Source organism: Gymnoscopelus microlampas (assembly GCF_963454915.1).
Source record: "Gymnoscopelus microlampas genome assembly, chromosome: 8".
Lineage (NCBI taxonomy): Eukaryota > Metazoa > Chordata > Actinopteri > Myctophiformes > Myctophidae > Gymnoscopelus > Gymnoscopelus microlampas.
Window position 1 is genome coordinate 24,335,143 of NC_139945.1, and position 14,684 is coordinate 24,349,826.

At 40.2% G+C, this 14,684-nt stretch overlaps 1 protein-coding gene across 1 annotated transcript; it reads left to right on the plus strand.

Annotated features, from left to right (window-relative positions):
* The first annotated feature begins 848 nt into the window (after positions 1–848).
* On the plus strand, positions 849–5,788 carry LOC311050991 (uncharacterized protein). The gene is made up of 8 exons (XM_084065288.1): positions 849–935; positions 2,485–2,642; positions 2,748–2,873; positions 3,183–3,216; positions 3,362–3,458; positions 3,588–3,716; positions 4,012–4,107; positions 5,123–5,788. Exons 5-8 carry the CDS (start codon positions 3,380–3,382, stop codon positions 5,230–5,232), a joined length of 414 nt encoding a protein of 137 aa, XP_083921414.1. The 5' UTR covers positions 849–935; positions 2,485–2,642; positions 2,748–2,873; positions 3,183–3,216; positions 3,362–3,379; the 3' UTR covers positions 5,233–5,788.
* The last annotated feature ends 8,896 nt before the right edge of the window (positions 5,789–14,684 follow it).

Consider the following 14,684-nt stretch of genomic DNA (forward strand, 5'->3'; position numbering starts at 1 on the left):
TAATAATAATACATTTTATTTATAATGCACTTTACATTTTTGGAAATAACAAAGTGCTACAGGGTTTAAAAACAAAAGGCACAACAATTTAACAAATGTTTTACATGATGTGAACATCATCATCATTATCAGTTATTTTTATTGTTATTAATTTTATCCTTCAACTTCTTGTTTATGCCCCAAAATGACTGCTATACAGGTTTTCTTGCAATTTCTAGCAATTATAGAAATATTAGACCTTAATTGTCAAATGTTTAAGAATGTTCTAATCATGTATACTTTGTTTTGAAACATTTTCCAAATATTTCATTTTTTAACATTTTGGACAAAATTGCCAATTTTACATTGAGGTGTGCAGATGTCCGAGTGCCCACCTATCCTGTTACTTCACTGGTTCTCAACCTTTTCAGGCCACGACCCCCCAAAATAATCATATTTGAACTGGGGACCCCCAACCCTGATATGCACTTGTAATGTAGGAGTTGAGGCATTTAATTTGACTCCGTTCCACAGATCAATATTTTGAAAATAGCCGATCTACAAGCTCACAACGCCTTGAGTCGATGGGCTGTTTTTGCCTCTTTCTTATATTATTTGACAATTTGACCAACGTTTGACCATTTTTTTTGGTATAGTTTGTTGATTACTTTTGATGCAGTAATTCTTTTTTTTTTAGGTATTAAAAGGGTTACTTAAATTGTCACTTCACTGTCACTGCCACCTACAGATCCCCCCAATCATGTGGGGATCCCCCTGCGGGGTCCCGACCCACAGGTTGAGAACCTGACCAGACCTACAGTTACGTCACGCAGCTGCTCAAGGCGGAGCTTATCAGTTTGAACCGGGGAGCGCGAGAAACGGAACTAACTAACCGTCGGCTAAGCGAACATTTATTTACAAACCAGTTGCTTCCGTGCTACTCTACCAGATAACAGGTAAGTTTAATTAGTTTATGGAATTAAAGTGTTATCCAACTTGTTAGTATCGTAAACGGTGTGCAGTTGTCGTGTATTAGCTATGGATCACACGACGCTCGTCCGTCACGAGCGTCACGGCCGAACTTCAACCTGTGTTTTGCACTTTCTCCATTTACAACCTGTACATCTGCATAAACGTTCAGATTTTAAATATAAAGTGCTTACTCTATGGTCACGGATGTTACAAGTCTACTCGGGCACTCAGCAATACCCGTATCGTCTGTATTGTTCAATAAAAAGCATTTAAATTCGATCGATGGCCATTTTCTCCGTATTTCTGTACGCTTTCAACTACTTGACCCTATCGGTTGGGAGGAGTACTGCACTCTGTTACATTATAACTCTATGACAAAATGGCCACCGATCGGATTAAAATGCTTTTTTTTTTAACAATCCGGAATATACGGGTACTTACACCGACCCAAAGTGAATTGTAACATCCGTGGCCATGGGGTAAGCACTTTATATTTGAAATCTGAACGTTAATGTAGATGTAGGGCTTTACATGGAGAACGTGCAAACACCAGGTTGAAGTTTCGTCATGACTGTCATAATACAGGGGGTTATACAGACTCGCTCTGGTTCTAAAGCGTCTATTTGTTTCGTCGTAAGACTGTGTTGCATGCCCAAACATCACTGATCTACAAGCTCACAGCGACGCATTGTGAGCTTTTAGATCAGTTTTTTTGGGGTGGGGCGTGCAACCATACCTCTATGCGTGCAACACAGTCTTAGACATGGCATAGCATATTAATTTCCATGTGGTGCATGATGTCATTGTTTATTTCAGGTATAAATCAGACCACATCAGTGAGAGATAATGTTGGCCTCGTTTGTTTTGACTGTAATTCATTATTATTATTATTATTATTATTATTATTATTATATCTATGAATTTTGTTTTGAACCTACAGTACAAAGTAAAATCATTTCATTTAGGGGAAGAGAGTACAAATGGTATGGATCCTTAAGACCAGGGGTCTTCAACGTTTTCAGGCCATGGACCCCCTAGCTGAGAGAGAGATGAAGCAGGGACCCCCTCTATATTGTATAAAATTGTGTTTCAGATTCAACTTTTTTTCTTTACTTGGTCTGCTCTTTTTCCCTCTTTGCCAAAAATAGCAGATCTACAAGCTCACAACGCCTTGTTGTGAGCTTGTAGATCTGCTATTTTTGGCTAAAGTTCTCCTCAGAAAAGGGATGCTAAGGTTCAAGTGGTTAAGGTAAAATAAATAATCATATCACACAAAGATTTGGCGGACCCCCTGTAGTAATTCTGAGGACCCCCTTGGGGTCCCGGACCCCCTGTTGAAGACCCCTGCTTAAGACAGTTAAATTAACACTGAGTTTAGTCTGCACACTTTTTACTGTTTTTTTACTGTTTTAAAGCATTGCAAATACGGATACTATATGGAGGTCATGTTTTAGTTTAACAGTCGATTGTTATGTGGAAAGCAACAGACAAACACTGTTAACATGCAAACCATATATGTCAAATTATCTTTAGGTGAAGTTCTCACAGCTACACAATGGATGCTGAGCATTGAGGTCGGTCGTTGTGGCTCCACAGATCAACTTCCTGGCTGGAATGGCAGCTTTTCCAGTTATTACAACTTTGGTGTACCAGGAGGAGCACGCCTGTTACACACTGGAATTCATTCAAAGGTAACTTTCTGCTTTAAGTAGAACCATCATGTGTAACTCGAATGATGTGCTCTCTTGTAGAACGGCTGTGAGTGCACCTTTTCCATTTGTGTTTTGTGATTTCAGATGTTTCGTTGGGATCAACCCATTGGCGGTGGCACCAAACAACAAAGCTGCTCAGCCAGAAAAGTGGGTTTGTCCTCCTGTCTCCTCCCTCCTGAAGCAATTGATGGACTTTGATTGGCTTTGAGTGTAAGTTATGTGCAAAACATTTGGACCATTCTCTTCCCCACTATATGAATGACATTGTAATGGTCATATTTTAGTAAAGTTTTATTACTTATTTCGTTTTTTTTAGATCTCTATCTCAGGCTCTGATTTTAGGAGTTGTTCAGAAGTAAAGAAGTGGTCAGAACACTGTCTTAAGGGGTTTTCTATCTAAAATCCACAATGCATTGCATAAAGGCATAGCTATTTTTTAAAGATCTTTGACAGACTACAAACTAAGGTTACTTTTCTATGTCTCTGCAACCTTGTGATACCTTTTACCCCGATCTACAGCCATACCCTCCAGCCTCTTCTACACAGGCCTGAGGTATGTTTTCTTTAGATTTAACCCATTTAGAACTACAAGCTCATAGCACAGCACTCGGTGCTGCGCTATGAGCTTGTATAGTAGCCTATAGTTTTGATGATTTTTGACCAAGTACAATTAAGGGCCTTTTCTCTTTTCTGCACAGCCGTATGCAGCTACATATATGGACTTGGATCAGTGGAACCAAGAAACACCCAGTGTACTGCAACCTCCATCTCCGTCCAGTGATGCTCCAGTAGAAGGTGTGGTTCCTCAGCTAAGTGTCAGCAGACTTGCACTGTTGTCCTTCAAATTCAGGATTCATAGATGAGTTTTGCATTCTACTTTTTTACTTTTCTTTACAGTTTTTGACGTGCTTTCAATCTTTCTAGGTCAACCAAATCCATCTGACCAGAGCATACCAGAGGGTCAAGGGTGGCAGCCTTGCGACTCTTGTCGGTCTGAGGTGGAGAAGCTCCAGCTCCTGTTGAGGAGGATAACCACTGTGCTCTCCAGTATCAGTAAGTTTTATTGCCTGTAATGTTGCAGTTTTCAGTTGTCTGCTAATTTCTTTGTCTCACTTGAAACTTTACTTTATCCTGTACCTCTTTTGTGAGTTCTCTGACATGACTGGAAAACTTTGGTATCCCAAAATAAAACTGTTTTCTGTTTACTGGGAAATCGACCCCTGCTACTGAACAAATACTCATCAATGACTGCTATCAGAATATACTGTAGAGCTATATAGAACAGTACTCAATCTTATTGTTTTACAAATACACTCAGTAGACTCTGATTTTTTTGTCTTTGTTCTAGGCTCCGAGCAACTAGACGCACTGAAGGGCTTTATCACCCTGGTCGGTGACCTAGAGTCTGGAGTGTCCAGTCTCGGGCAGCAGGAGCTATATCCAGGTATGGATGTATTCGTTTGCCATACATTTCACACTGAACCTGACTGAAACAAATCAATGATATAGTCTAGAGCCTTCATTGAATCTGTCATCTACTTTTCTGCCATTTGCTGGTATGGTAATCTAGGTATTGGACAGAAAAATGCCCTTAAAGGAGAATTCCATACTAAAAGGCTTTCTTACCTTTCTTTGTAGTTGTTAAGTACACACCAAAGAGGTCCAGGTGTTATTTTGTGCAAAAGCTCCTTATTGGCTATTTCCCCTACCATGAGCCCTAAATGAATTGCATTGAATGGGGTGTTGTGCTAATTCGCTTATTTCTTTTGCTCAAAATTATTATTATTTTTGTATATATTCTCTTTTCATAATGTAAATAATATCCCAAGCGGCACACTTTACTACTTATTTCGATGGAAATAAGCGAATTAGCACAACACCCCATAGCCCCATTCAATTCCCATTCCATTCAATGCAATTCATTGAGGGCCTATGGTAGGGGAAATGGGCAATAAGGAGTTTTTGCACAAAAAAACACCTGGACCTCTTTGGAGGGGACGTAACAACTACAAAGAAAGGTAAGAAAGCATTCTAGCATGGACTTCTCCTTTAAGGGGGCTAGAAAGATTGTGGGGGGTATCTTGTGACAATGTATACACATGTCTGTCTTACTGTATTGTGTTTTTAGGGCTTTTATTATCTGCTGTAAAAGGCCCAGCTTGGGACATATAAATATACTTGATCCTTGGCAAATCTTGGTTTTGTAAATTATATTCTCAATTTATGATGTCACCAATACATTATCATTGGGCAATTTGGCTGCCTTTGTGCAGTAAAGAAATGCAGGTTCCAACATGTTGCGCTGGTGGGACGTACAGTACACTCTGAACCAGGTTGGCCTCATTTGTGGCTATGCTGTGCTCAGTCTGTAGAGAGTCATATAGTATTTAAATGTATATATTTAACCGGGGGAAACCCATGTTGACTGACTTGTGTCATGTCATCTTCTCTGTCTGCAGACTACGTCTTGCGGTGTTCCTCTCTGGCATCATGGACCAATGTTTTCACTGCAGAGGGCTTGAAGAAAGCCATGACCAATAAGTGCCGAAGCCGTGCTGCAAAGGACTAGGTACTCCCCAGTGTTTTTGGCAGCAGATTTTTGTCCACTAGTCCCTTCCTAACATTTTAGTCTAGTTATTTGTTGACGAAATTGTCAGTACATTTAGTCGTCATAGCTTTTATTTAGTTTGTCAGTGGAAAAAGGTAGAACATTTTTCGTCTTAGTTTTAGTCGACGAACAACACTATGTTAAAAAAACATGCACTGTTTTGGTTGTGGCCATTTGTTTATTACACATGCAAAATGTTAAACATGATGCACTTTTGCACTTATAGGACCACTTTTCAACCAGCTTTCATAAAATTGGTCCTCACTAATGTTCATGATAAAATACTACCCTTTTTTTCCTACTCGGTCTGTCTCAGGAGGGCTGTGGGCAGTTCAGAAACCTGTCCACCAGTGACATCATCAATGTTGAATTCAAGCTAATAGAAACTGTAACTTACTATTCATAATAATATTTGTGAAAAGTTGCAATGCAATAATGGAAGCCATCGTTCTCACGATAATACAAATCTAAATGTGTTTTAAAAATATCTTGTTTAATAAAAAAAAACGGCCAAACGATGATGTCACTGGTGGATGGGTTTCTGAACTACCCACAGCCCTCCTATGAGACACAGAGTAGAAAAAAATGGTAGTATTTTATCATGAACATTAGTGAGTACTAATTGTATGAAAAGTGTTGAAGTGGTCCTTTCAACTTTTATGTAAATTTTGATGCCAATACATTTTTGTTTTTTTATATACTGTTAAAGCTGCCTGCTATGTTTGTTCATTAATAAAACATCAATGATGAGTAACTAACTTCTGTCTGTCTATTCTCTTGGGTCTGTGTCCTTCCTGGGTTTTGGCATTTCCAAAAGCCTGGCAGGGGAAAAGGAGTGTTAACCATGTCCCGGAGCTTAATTTGATTTAAATTTTATATATATATTTTTTTATCCAGCTGTTTGCCACTTTAAAAGCCATAATGTTTCATGTTTGCATATTATAACTTGTTTAAATAAAGTGTTAAAGTTATACATTTGGGTTTCTATTGGATTTGATTAATGTGTACATGTAAAACAAACTTATCACCTATTTCACCTATTTTATAGGTGATATAGGTATCATATAATTATGTTTCATTGCATATATGTAGATATAGGTACATACAGGTCATATATGTACCTATATGTTACATACAGGTCATATGTACCTATATGTTACATACATAAAATTGGCACCTTTCCTATATGTATATGCACATATATGTACATATATGCACATATATATACATATATGCACATATATGTACATATATGTACATATACATATAGGAAAGGTGCCAATTTTATGTATGCAGCCCTATATTACAAACATATATGACGCATATAGGTTCTTTCCATGTGGGTTGTTGCTACAGTATGTTGTTAAGATAAGAAGAGAAACGGGCCAGGATTGTACCCTGTGGCACCCCACAAGATACATTGGGGAGCTTAAAGGACAACTTTGTTTTTTTACAACCAAGGTTTATATTTTAGCTTGTAATTAAAGTAAATAAAAGATGAGTGTTACATTTTTTTGATTTACTGCTTTCTATAGTTTTAGCAATTTTCCCGATATTTTTTACAGTGTGTGTCTAGTGGGCGGGGGCATTCTGTCCGGTGGTTAAATATGTCTTTTTTTTACACAATAACCCAGCGTTTTCTTTATTAGTATTTACAGAAGCTTGTTTCTAGCCCCCAATAACTCACATCTGGCCATCAAAGACCACAGGACCTTTTTTTATTGCGTAAAAAAGGCATATTTAGCCACCGGACAGAATGCCCCCGCCCACTGTAAAAAATATTGTGAAAATTGCTAAAACTATAGAAAGCAGTAAATGAAAAAAAAATAACACTCATCTTTTATTTACATTAATTACAAGCTAAAATATAAACCTTGGTTGTAAAAAAACAAAGTTGTCCTTTAAGGAGTTTGGAGGGCATGGTAACTCTAAGTGAGTTAGATTAATACTCAAGATTTTGATGTGTATTGATGTATGAGATAGCACTACTACAGTACTAATGTACTGGAATAAATCCATCTGAATCTGAGTTTAGTACATTGTCAATGCATTTCCATATTTTCTGCCTTATACATTTTCATTCTCTGTACTGTGCATGTGATGAATTTGGCTTCTAATGTTCAATAAAAGAACCAGTTTGTTATGATAACTGAACACTGTGCATGTATGTGGTGTCAGGTACAATTATACAGCATAAGTGGTGAACTGTAAAGTAACCTATGAATATTGATCCTGCACGATTCTGCTCTGAAGTCTTTTATAATAATCTAACTACTGTAGGTTAGACAGTATTACTTGTGAACAAGCAGAGCACCTGTATGTTCCTTCCAACCTGAAAAAGGTAGAGAATTGCACACTCAAGTTCCAGATGCAAGTAAAACATGATTTAATAGACTGATGTTTGGACCAACCTGGTTAAAGTGGAGAATTGCACACTCGAGTCCCAGATGCAAATAAAAAATGATTTAATAGACTGATGTTTGGACTGCAGCCTTTATTAGGGTCTCAACAAGAGAGAATAGACACATTTAAGAGCCAACCTGACTGGCAGCACCCCACTGCATTTTATCACACATCAATAGGCCTATACCCTTTCTGAATCCTATCCAAATAGATATTTTATAGTGCTGCAGGCAAAACTGTTCTTTGTTCTGTCATATACACCAACTGCTGTCTGTCTGTCTTTCTCTGAAGAATTAAAATGCTGCTCCCGTGTGAATGTATGAGTATCAGGCTCTGCTCTGCAAAGCTCTGCTCATGTTCTGGTCTTGGAGGCGATGTGATCTGCAGCGTGGCTCTGCTTCACGCTGACTGAGCGAGACTCGTGTTGCACACTAAACGCTCACAGCCCCCAGTGTGTAATCCATAGCAGACAAATTGCATTCATTTCTCATGTAGGTTTTAAAAGCTGCCGTGATTTGTCTTGTAGTGACAAAAGGGAGCTGGTTGCTCAGAACCCAGGGTGCCCAGAGCTAAGCATGGTGGTCTTTGAAACCTTCTATTCTCTCTTCTCTTCCTTCATCTTCATCCATCTCTCTCCTACTGCTTTACCTTCATGCTCCATTTTATCCGTAAGCAATTTTCCTGTTCTGGCTTCCTGCATCTCCGTCATCTCCCGTATTCCAATTTCCTAACCCTCTCTGTCCCTCGTTGCTTTCCAGATCAGGTCATCTGAAGCCAGCAGGATCCATTTTCACTCTGGACCAATTCTGCCCTCTGCAGTCTTTCTTGTTCCTCGGGGAGAAACTCTTTCTCTGCCACCCCCCCCCCCCCCCACCCCACACACACACACACACACACACACACACACACACACACACACACACACACACACACACACACACACACACACACACACACACACACACACACACACCGCCCAGTCCCTTCCCTGTCCCTCTGTCTCTATCTATCCCCCACCCGACTGTTCCGCTTCACAACCCCCTGCCCCAGTTTCCTTTACTTTCTGTTGATCAGCAGATCTGTACTGCTACTATCTTTCCATACTGTAGCACCCCCCCCCTCCTTTTCTTCAGCTTATTTACATTGCCCTCTTCTCCCATATTATATTTAACCTAATGCTTTATAGTGGGAGTTTCCTCTTGTCTAGGGTCTTATGAAATCTGTTTTCATTATTTTATGTTGTTGCAATACAGGTGACATAAAAACATCATATCACATTGTAATTTCCATTGCAAATCTATATTGTCAAAAAACATTTACATACATAAAAAGTATGAAAAATAATATGTTTTTTGGGCATATTGCCCAACCCTGCAGTGAGTCTTGTATTTGCTGAAGCTGACTTCATAGTTGGTGACTGGGAAGTCGATATAGGGCACTGCCCCCCACCTCCTTCAACCCCCCGGGCCATTCAGTATTCAGCAAGGTCCGAAGCAGATGAAGAGCTCCCTGCACACACAGTGCTACAATCCATCCTTCACTGAGCTGTGCTGATTGGGCTGCCAGGGGGTTCGTCGTTTGTTGGCTCCAATCTGCTTTTTTGTCTATGCTCAACCACCCCAACCAGCCTGTTAGAATCACCATTACACCTGCAAGGCCAAATACCTGCAAAAAACTATATTTACAAGCAACTTTGCAGAAAAACAAGCCCAAAGTCGCCTTTAATAAGCGGACATGGCAACACTAGCCACGTGCTGACATATAAGACATATAATAGCAGCATGGTTGTTTTTCTGTTGATTTTGTTTAGATGCTGTGAAAAAATAACACTATAATGGTGGGGATTCTATTTGTATTATGACAAACACAATCCACAATCCTAGGACCCTACATGCCTCCCCAGATTACTGGATATCAAGGGTTAACCCCCTTGATCCTACTATTCTACTATTACCATGGAGACCTCCTTCCCCCTCATTTATACTCTGTGTGACTCACCAATCATTTTAATTGGGTGTTGAGGGTCGTGACTCAGCACACATCTTCACCTCTTAGCTTGATTGACAGGTGGCAGCAGGGACCAGTCACAGTCCAGGGATGGAGGAAAGCGCCATGTCCCGGCCACTTTTTTAAATCATGTTCACAGGCTGGGGCTGATAAGAGATGTAAAGGCTGATAATACAGTGGGTCAAGGAGGATGCTGGGATTATGGCTCTTCTTTCTCACATTCTGGCTGGCAGGAGGAATATAATACATCAATATTCAGATGACAACCTCCTCAGGGTTACTGGAGACATTTGAACGAGAGAGAGAGAGAGAGAGAGAGAGAGAGAGAGAGAGAGAGAGAGAGAGAGAGAGAGAGAGACTCATACAGTATGTCTCACTCGATCGATATTTATTTATTTTGACAACTGTTTGTAAGGAACCAGTCGAAATTTACAGAAGGGGGTCCTTGGAGGAAAATAGGGTAGGGTCATGCCTTTCTAATTTTGGTCCAAGGGAGGGTCAGGGAGGGACACCTTGGTCCAAGGGAGGGTCAGGGAGGGACACCTTGGTCTATTTAGAATCAATGACGGTCGTTAACAAGCCATCAATGCACAGCGAGTGTGAACAACCCAGTCAAATCTATTCAGCGTCTTAACGATGGTGGTTGAACAATTTGAGCAAAACTTCAACAGGCGTTGTAGTCCTTCAGCCAGGACCCTAAATATGGGGTCATCAGTATCATCTGAGGGGAATAATTCTCATAGTGTGTTTTGGGTAGTGATAGGAAAAATGTGATAGCCTTGCATCGGTGGTAGCTTTCTGTGTGTTATCACTCATGCAAAAACACAGTTTTCAAAATCCGAATGAAGAATTCTACTTCAAACTGATTCTTTTATTATTGACCCTCTCTCTTTGAAAAATGGTTGGGATAAAGCTCTATAGGCTACTATTTAGAATGGAGGAATGTTAGTGACTACTCAGGGTCCCAAATGAACACCCACCAGTACTGCAGTATTTGCAGTCAAGACACTGCTACAGGAACCCAAATGTGGGTAAATATAATCTTTGGTGAGTAAATCATGGAGACCATCCACCACTCTGGACGTTATGTATTTCCTTATATAGCTACTGCTGTGCTGCTTGTTGTTGTAGCACGTCTGGGGTAACTAGATTAGGCAGGGGACCATAGCTATAAAATGACTTGAAGTTGGTGGCCACAAGACTGTGAGAAAAATAGTTCATACTGTAGTTAACCGTTTAGCGTTAAGAAGTGTAAGTGAGAAGCCGTCAGCACCACAGCCTTAAACATGTACAGTTGTTAGTAGTATTGGTGTATAAAGTACTTGAAACCCATACTTGAGTAAAGGTACAGATATCTTACTTGAAAGATATTTTACTCCAGTAAAACTTAAAAGTCACCCATAAGAAAATCACTTGGATCACAGTGTTCAAGCAGCTCACATTAGGCCTATGTACTTTCACCATTACGCCATTATGCCAAAGAAAGACTTCTTCTTCTGCATCCATTAGCTAAGTATGATTTATTCATCCTCAATAGTGTCCTGGGATGAATGATGGTCTAACTCTGAACTGATTGGATCATTGTTAGAGCTTGTGCCCTTATCATCAGCGGGATGCTCAAAAACACAACAAAAAATTATCTTCACCTTGCCAGCCTGCTTTCACTTTTCTTCTCCCAAAGACGTTTCCATGGCATGGTTTAGCTTCCTACTCATCCACAGTTGTGTGGATAAATGAGTTTCCCCAGATCTCCATTCAGACTGGAGTGAGATAGGAGGGCCGCCCACGGGCGACTATGATATCCGTGAATGCCTGCATGATTTCTCTCTGTAGCTCACATTTAATCATATGGCTTCATTAAGAATAGTGATGTGAAAAGGGCTGCTGTACTGTATAATTGTCAGCTCAGCAGTTAATTGGGCTTTCATCATCTCTTTCACGGTCACAGTTCTTCTTGTACATGGTAAACAATGCCACACTGTCTGAGGCCCCAACATGCTATTCTTCTTCCATTTATGCAACAGACCAGTAGGCTAATTGTGGAGAAAAATAAGCAAACACATATGATTTTTTGATGCTTCACCATCACCACAGTGGAGCGCTGAAACATTTTGAGGCCGACACCACCCAGTGACAAGTGTCGGTGTCAATTAGAGCTTACAGCTTCCATTGAAAATTAAATGGCATCAGTCCTTTCTACCCTATAAGTTAACATATTACCTCCAGTCCTTTCGGCATCTAGTTGGACTCTACTTTGTCACAATTTAATTGTGTAATAGTTGTGAAAATATTATAATATATAAAATATTTGTGTGTGTGTGTGTGTGTGTGTGTGTGTGTGTGTGTGTGTGTACTGTCAGCCGCTGTTTACAATTGCGGTGTTCTTGTGAAGCAGCACATGCATACTTATTTATTAATTCATGAATAACCTTTATATCATCGAGTGTGAGTGATCACTAGTTTGGTCCGCCGCTCGAGGTCTGTCACCGGGCACAGAGAGAGGACTAAAATATGCGGTGGTCTGAAGCAGTGATGGTAAAAATATTCGCATGTTTTACTTAAGTAAATGTACATAGTGGTTTTTCCCCCATATGTATGACATCACGGAAGTTGCGTTTCCCGAAGACGAGACTCTGGAGGGAGCTCTGTTTATAACTTCAAATAAGCTTATGATGTCTTTTAAGGGCTTTTTTCCATAGAGGTATAATATAACTAGAGGGCGGATTGCCCCGCCCCCAGCTATTCATTTCAATGAAATTGCTCAGTGGCGTTTTGAAGCACACGTAAGAATAGGAACCAATATGTAACCAATATGAACCAATGGAATGGATCCATGGGTCGTGAGCTTGCGCACAAAACGGGAGACGCACGCGCAGTAGCATTTAAGTGCATTCTCAGATTTCGCCACCAGGCTTGGCCGCTTCACTGTTCTACCGTAGTTCTGGGGGCTTGCTTTCCCCCCCCCCAAAAAAATGTGGACATCCTTTACTTTTTTCATTTATTTAAAGGTAGGGTAAGTGATTTTGATAGTACTCATTGCTATAGAGTGTTTGTTCAGTAAAAGGAGTCTCCTTGTCTCTCCAGCTCTTTATAAAATAGAAAATGCATTTTCGTTTCAGTTTCAGTTTCATTTCCAATTCTATCCAATCAGGATAGAGAACTCAATCAGGATATAGATTAAACAGGTGAAATTGGAAGTGATGACACTAAGAAATGAGCATGCAAAATTGGAACTGGAACACTATAAAAATGAAGCTTAAAAATGGGTACTTTCTCCTGATTGGCTGAGATTTTGACAACTACCGGAAAATGTATTTTCTGTTTATTAAAGAGCTGGAGAGACGGGGAGACTCCTGTTACTGAACAAACACTCTATAGCAATGATTACGATCAGAATATAGTGCTTTAACCTTTTAACAAAATATTTTTTTGTTTTAACCAAAAAATATCACTTACCCTACCTTTAGAAAAAATAAATAATTGTATTTAAAAAAAAAACTTTTCCCCCCAAAAATATTATAAACAAAGAGTTATCGAAAAAACATGCCCCCTTACGTATTAGGAGGGCAGGGTGAGTCACCAGAACCAAGGACGGGTGTTTTTGATGAATCTAACATGTTAAAAATGGAGTTTGAAGTTATAATGGGTTTGTATAGGAAGGGAGCATGTCAGATAAAATTAATATCTAAATACTGAATCAAGCAACTTAAAAACGGTTTGGGGGGCTCACAAAAGCTGAACAGACTGACGTGAACAGGCTGACGTGAACAGGCTGAGTCTGTTACAGCTATCAGCTATCACTCAACAGCATATTACATTTCCAATACAAGTCCCAAGTTAGAAAGTTAAGCCTCCACATGCATGGCAGAGGCGCCATCTTTGACATCCTCAGTTTAACCACTTAAATGCTGCAGTATACTGTATATGTCTTTGACTGGAGTCCCCCAGGGGCTCTTTAGGTCCGCTCCTTTATTCCCAAATCCATATATTTTCAATACAAGAAACAAGCTTGAGCAGATTACGGACGCTATTGGATGTATGTGGTTAAAGGCCCTTGCTTTTGAGGACGGGCCAGGAGGGGACCTGGACAGGAAAAGTAGAGAGAGAGAGAGAGAGAGAGAGAGAGAGAGAGAGAGAGAGAGAGAGAGAGAGAGAGAGAGAGAGAGAGAGAGAGAGAGAGAGAGAGAGAGAGAGAGAGAGAGAGAGAGAGAGAGAGAGAGAGAGAGAGAGAGAGAGAGAGAGAGAGAGAGAGAGAGAGAGAGAGAGAGAGAGAGAGAGAGAGAGAGAGAGACCGGCCATCAGAAGTTCTGAATGGCGTCAATTTGTTATTTTATCACCTCCCTTTCCGACATTCCAAGGAGCATGTGTGGGGCTTTACACTCCTACCCAGTCTTCTCCATCAAGTCTGCTAATGTTAGGTCAACATAAACAACAGTTGGTTTTCTTATGAATTGTTTCCAAATTGTTGCAGTGTCTTTGTGCCAGTGCAGACCTGAGGGTTTTTAATCTGCGCTGGAGGGAGGAACCCCACTGTGCCACTGCCTTTCCAGAACTGTTTAGTTATTGGCAAACATTAACTTCTGCTGCAGCTCTCCTATCGAGTGCTGTGGGCTTTTGGCAGGCATTCTCTTCTTGCAAAAAGTAACAAGTAAAATGGCAGATAAAAGTCATGTTTTAGAATTCAAACAACAGCAGATCAAACAAACTATGTGGCTTGGGTTGTTGCTTTTGATTTGTTGCTCCTTTACTTTAAAAAAGATGTTCATGACCAAACCACAGACTTTATTCATGCATTTTCTATTAACCTGTCCATCAGTATAAAGGGTACGCCTACATATCCTCTAGAAACCCATGTCAACTAGCTAAAAGTGCATGTGCCATCAGATGCCACTGTGCTTCTTCCACCCACCTTTTACCCAGAGGAGAAGGGAGCAGATGAGAGGAGGAGGAGAAAGAAGAATAGGTTATAGGGAGACACAGGGGACCTGTTTAATACTGCAGGG

Excerpts from the sequence above, each read along its gene's own strand:
- LOC311050991 (XM_084065288.1), top strand. The coding sequence starts at position 3,380 with ATGGACTTGGATCAGTGGAACCAAGAAACACCCAGTGTACTGCAACCT. Across the intron at positions 3,459-3,587 it reads CAGTGATGCTCCAGTAGAAG|GTCAACCAAATCCATCTGAC; the intron begins GTGTGGTTCCTC and ends CAATCTTTCTAG. Across the intron at positions 4,108-5,122 it reads GCAGCAGGAGCTATATCCAG|ACTACGTCTTGCGGTGTTCC; the intron begins GTATGGATGTAT and ends CTCTGTCTGCAG.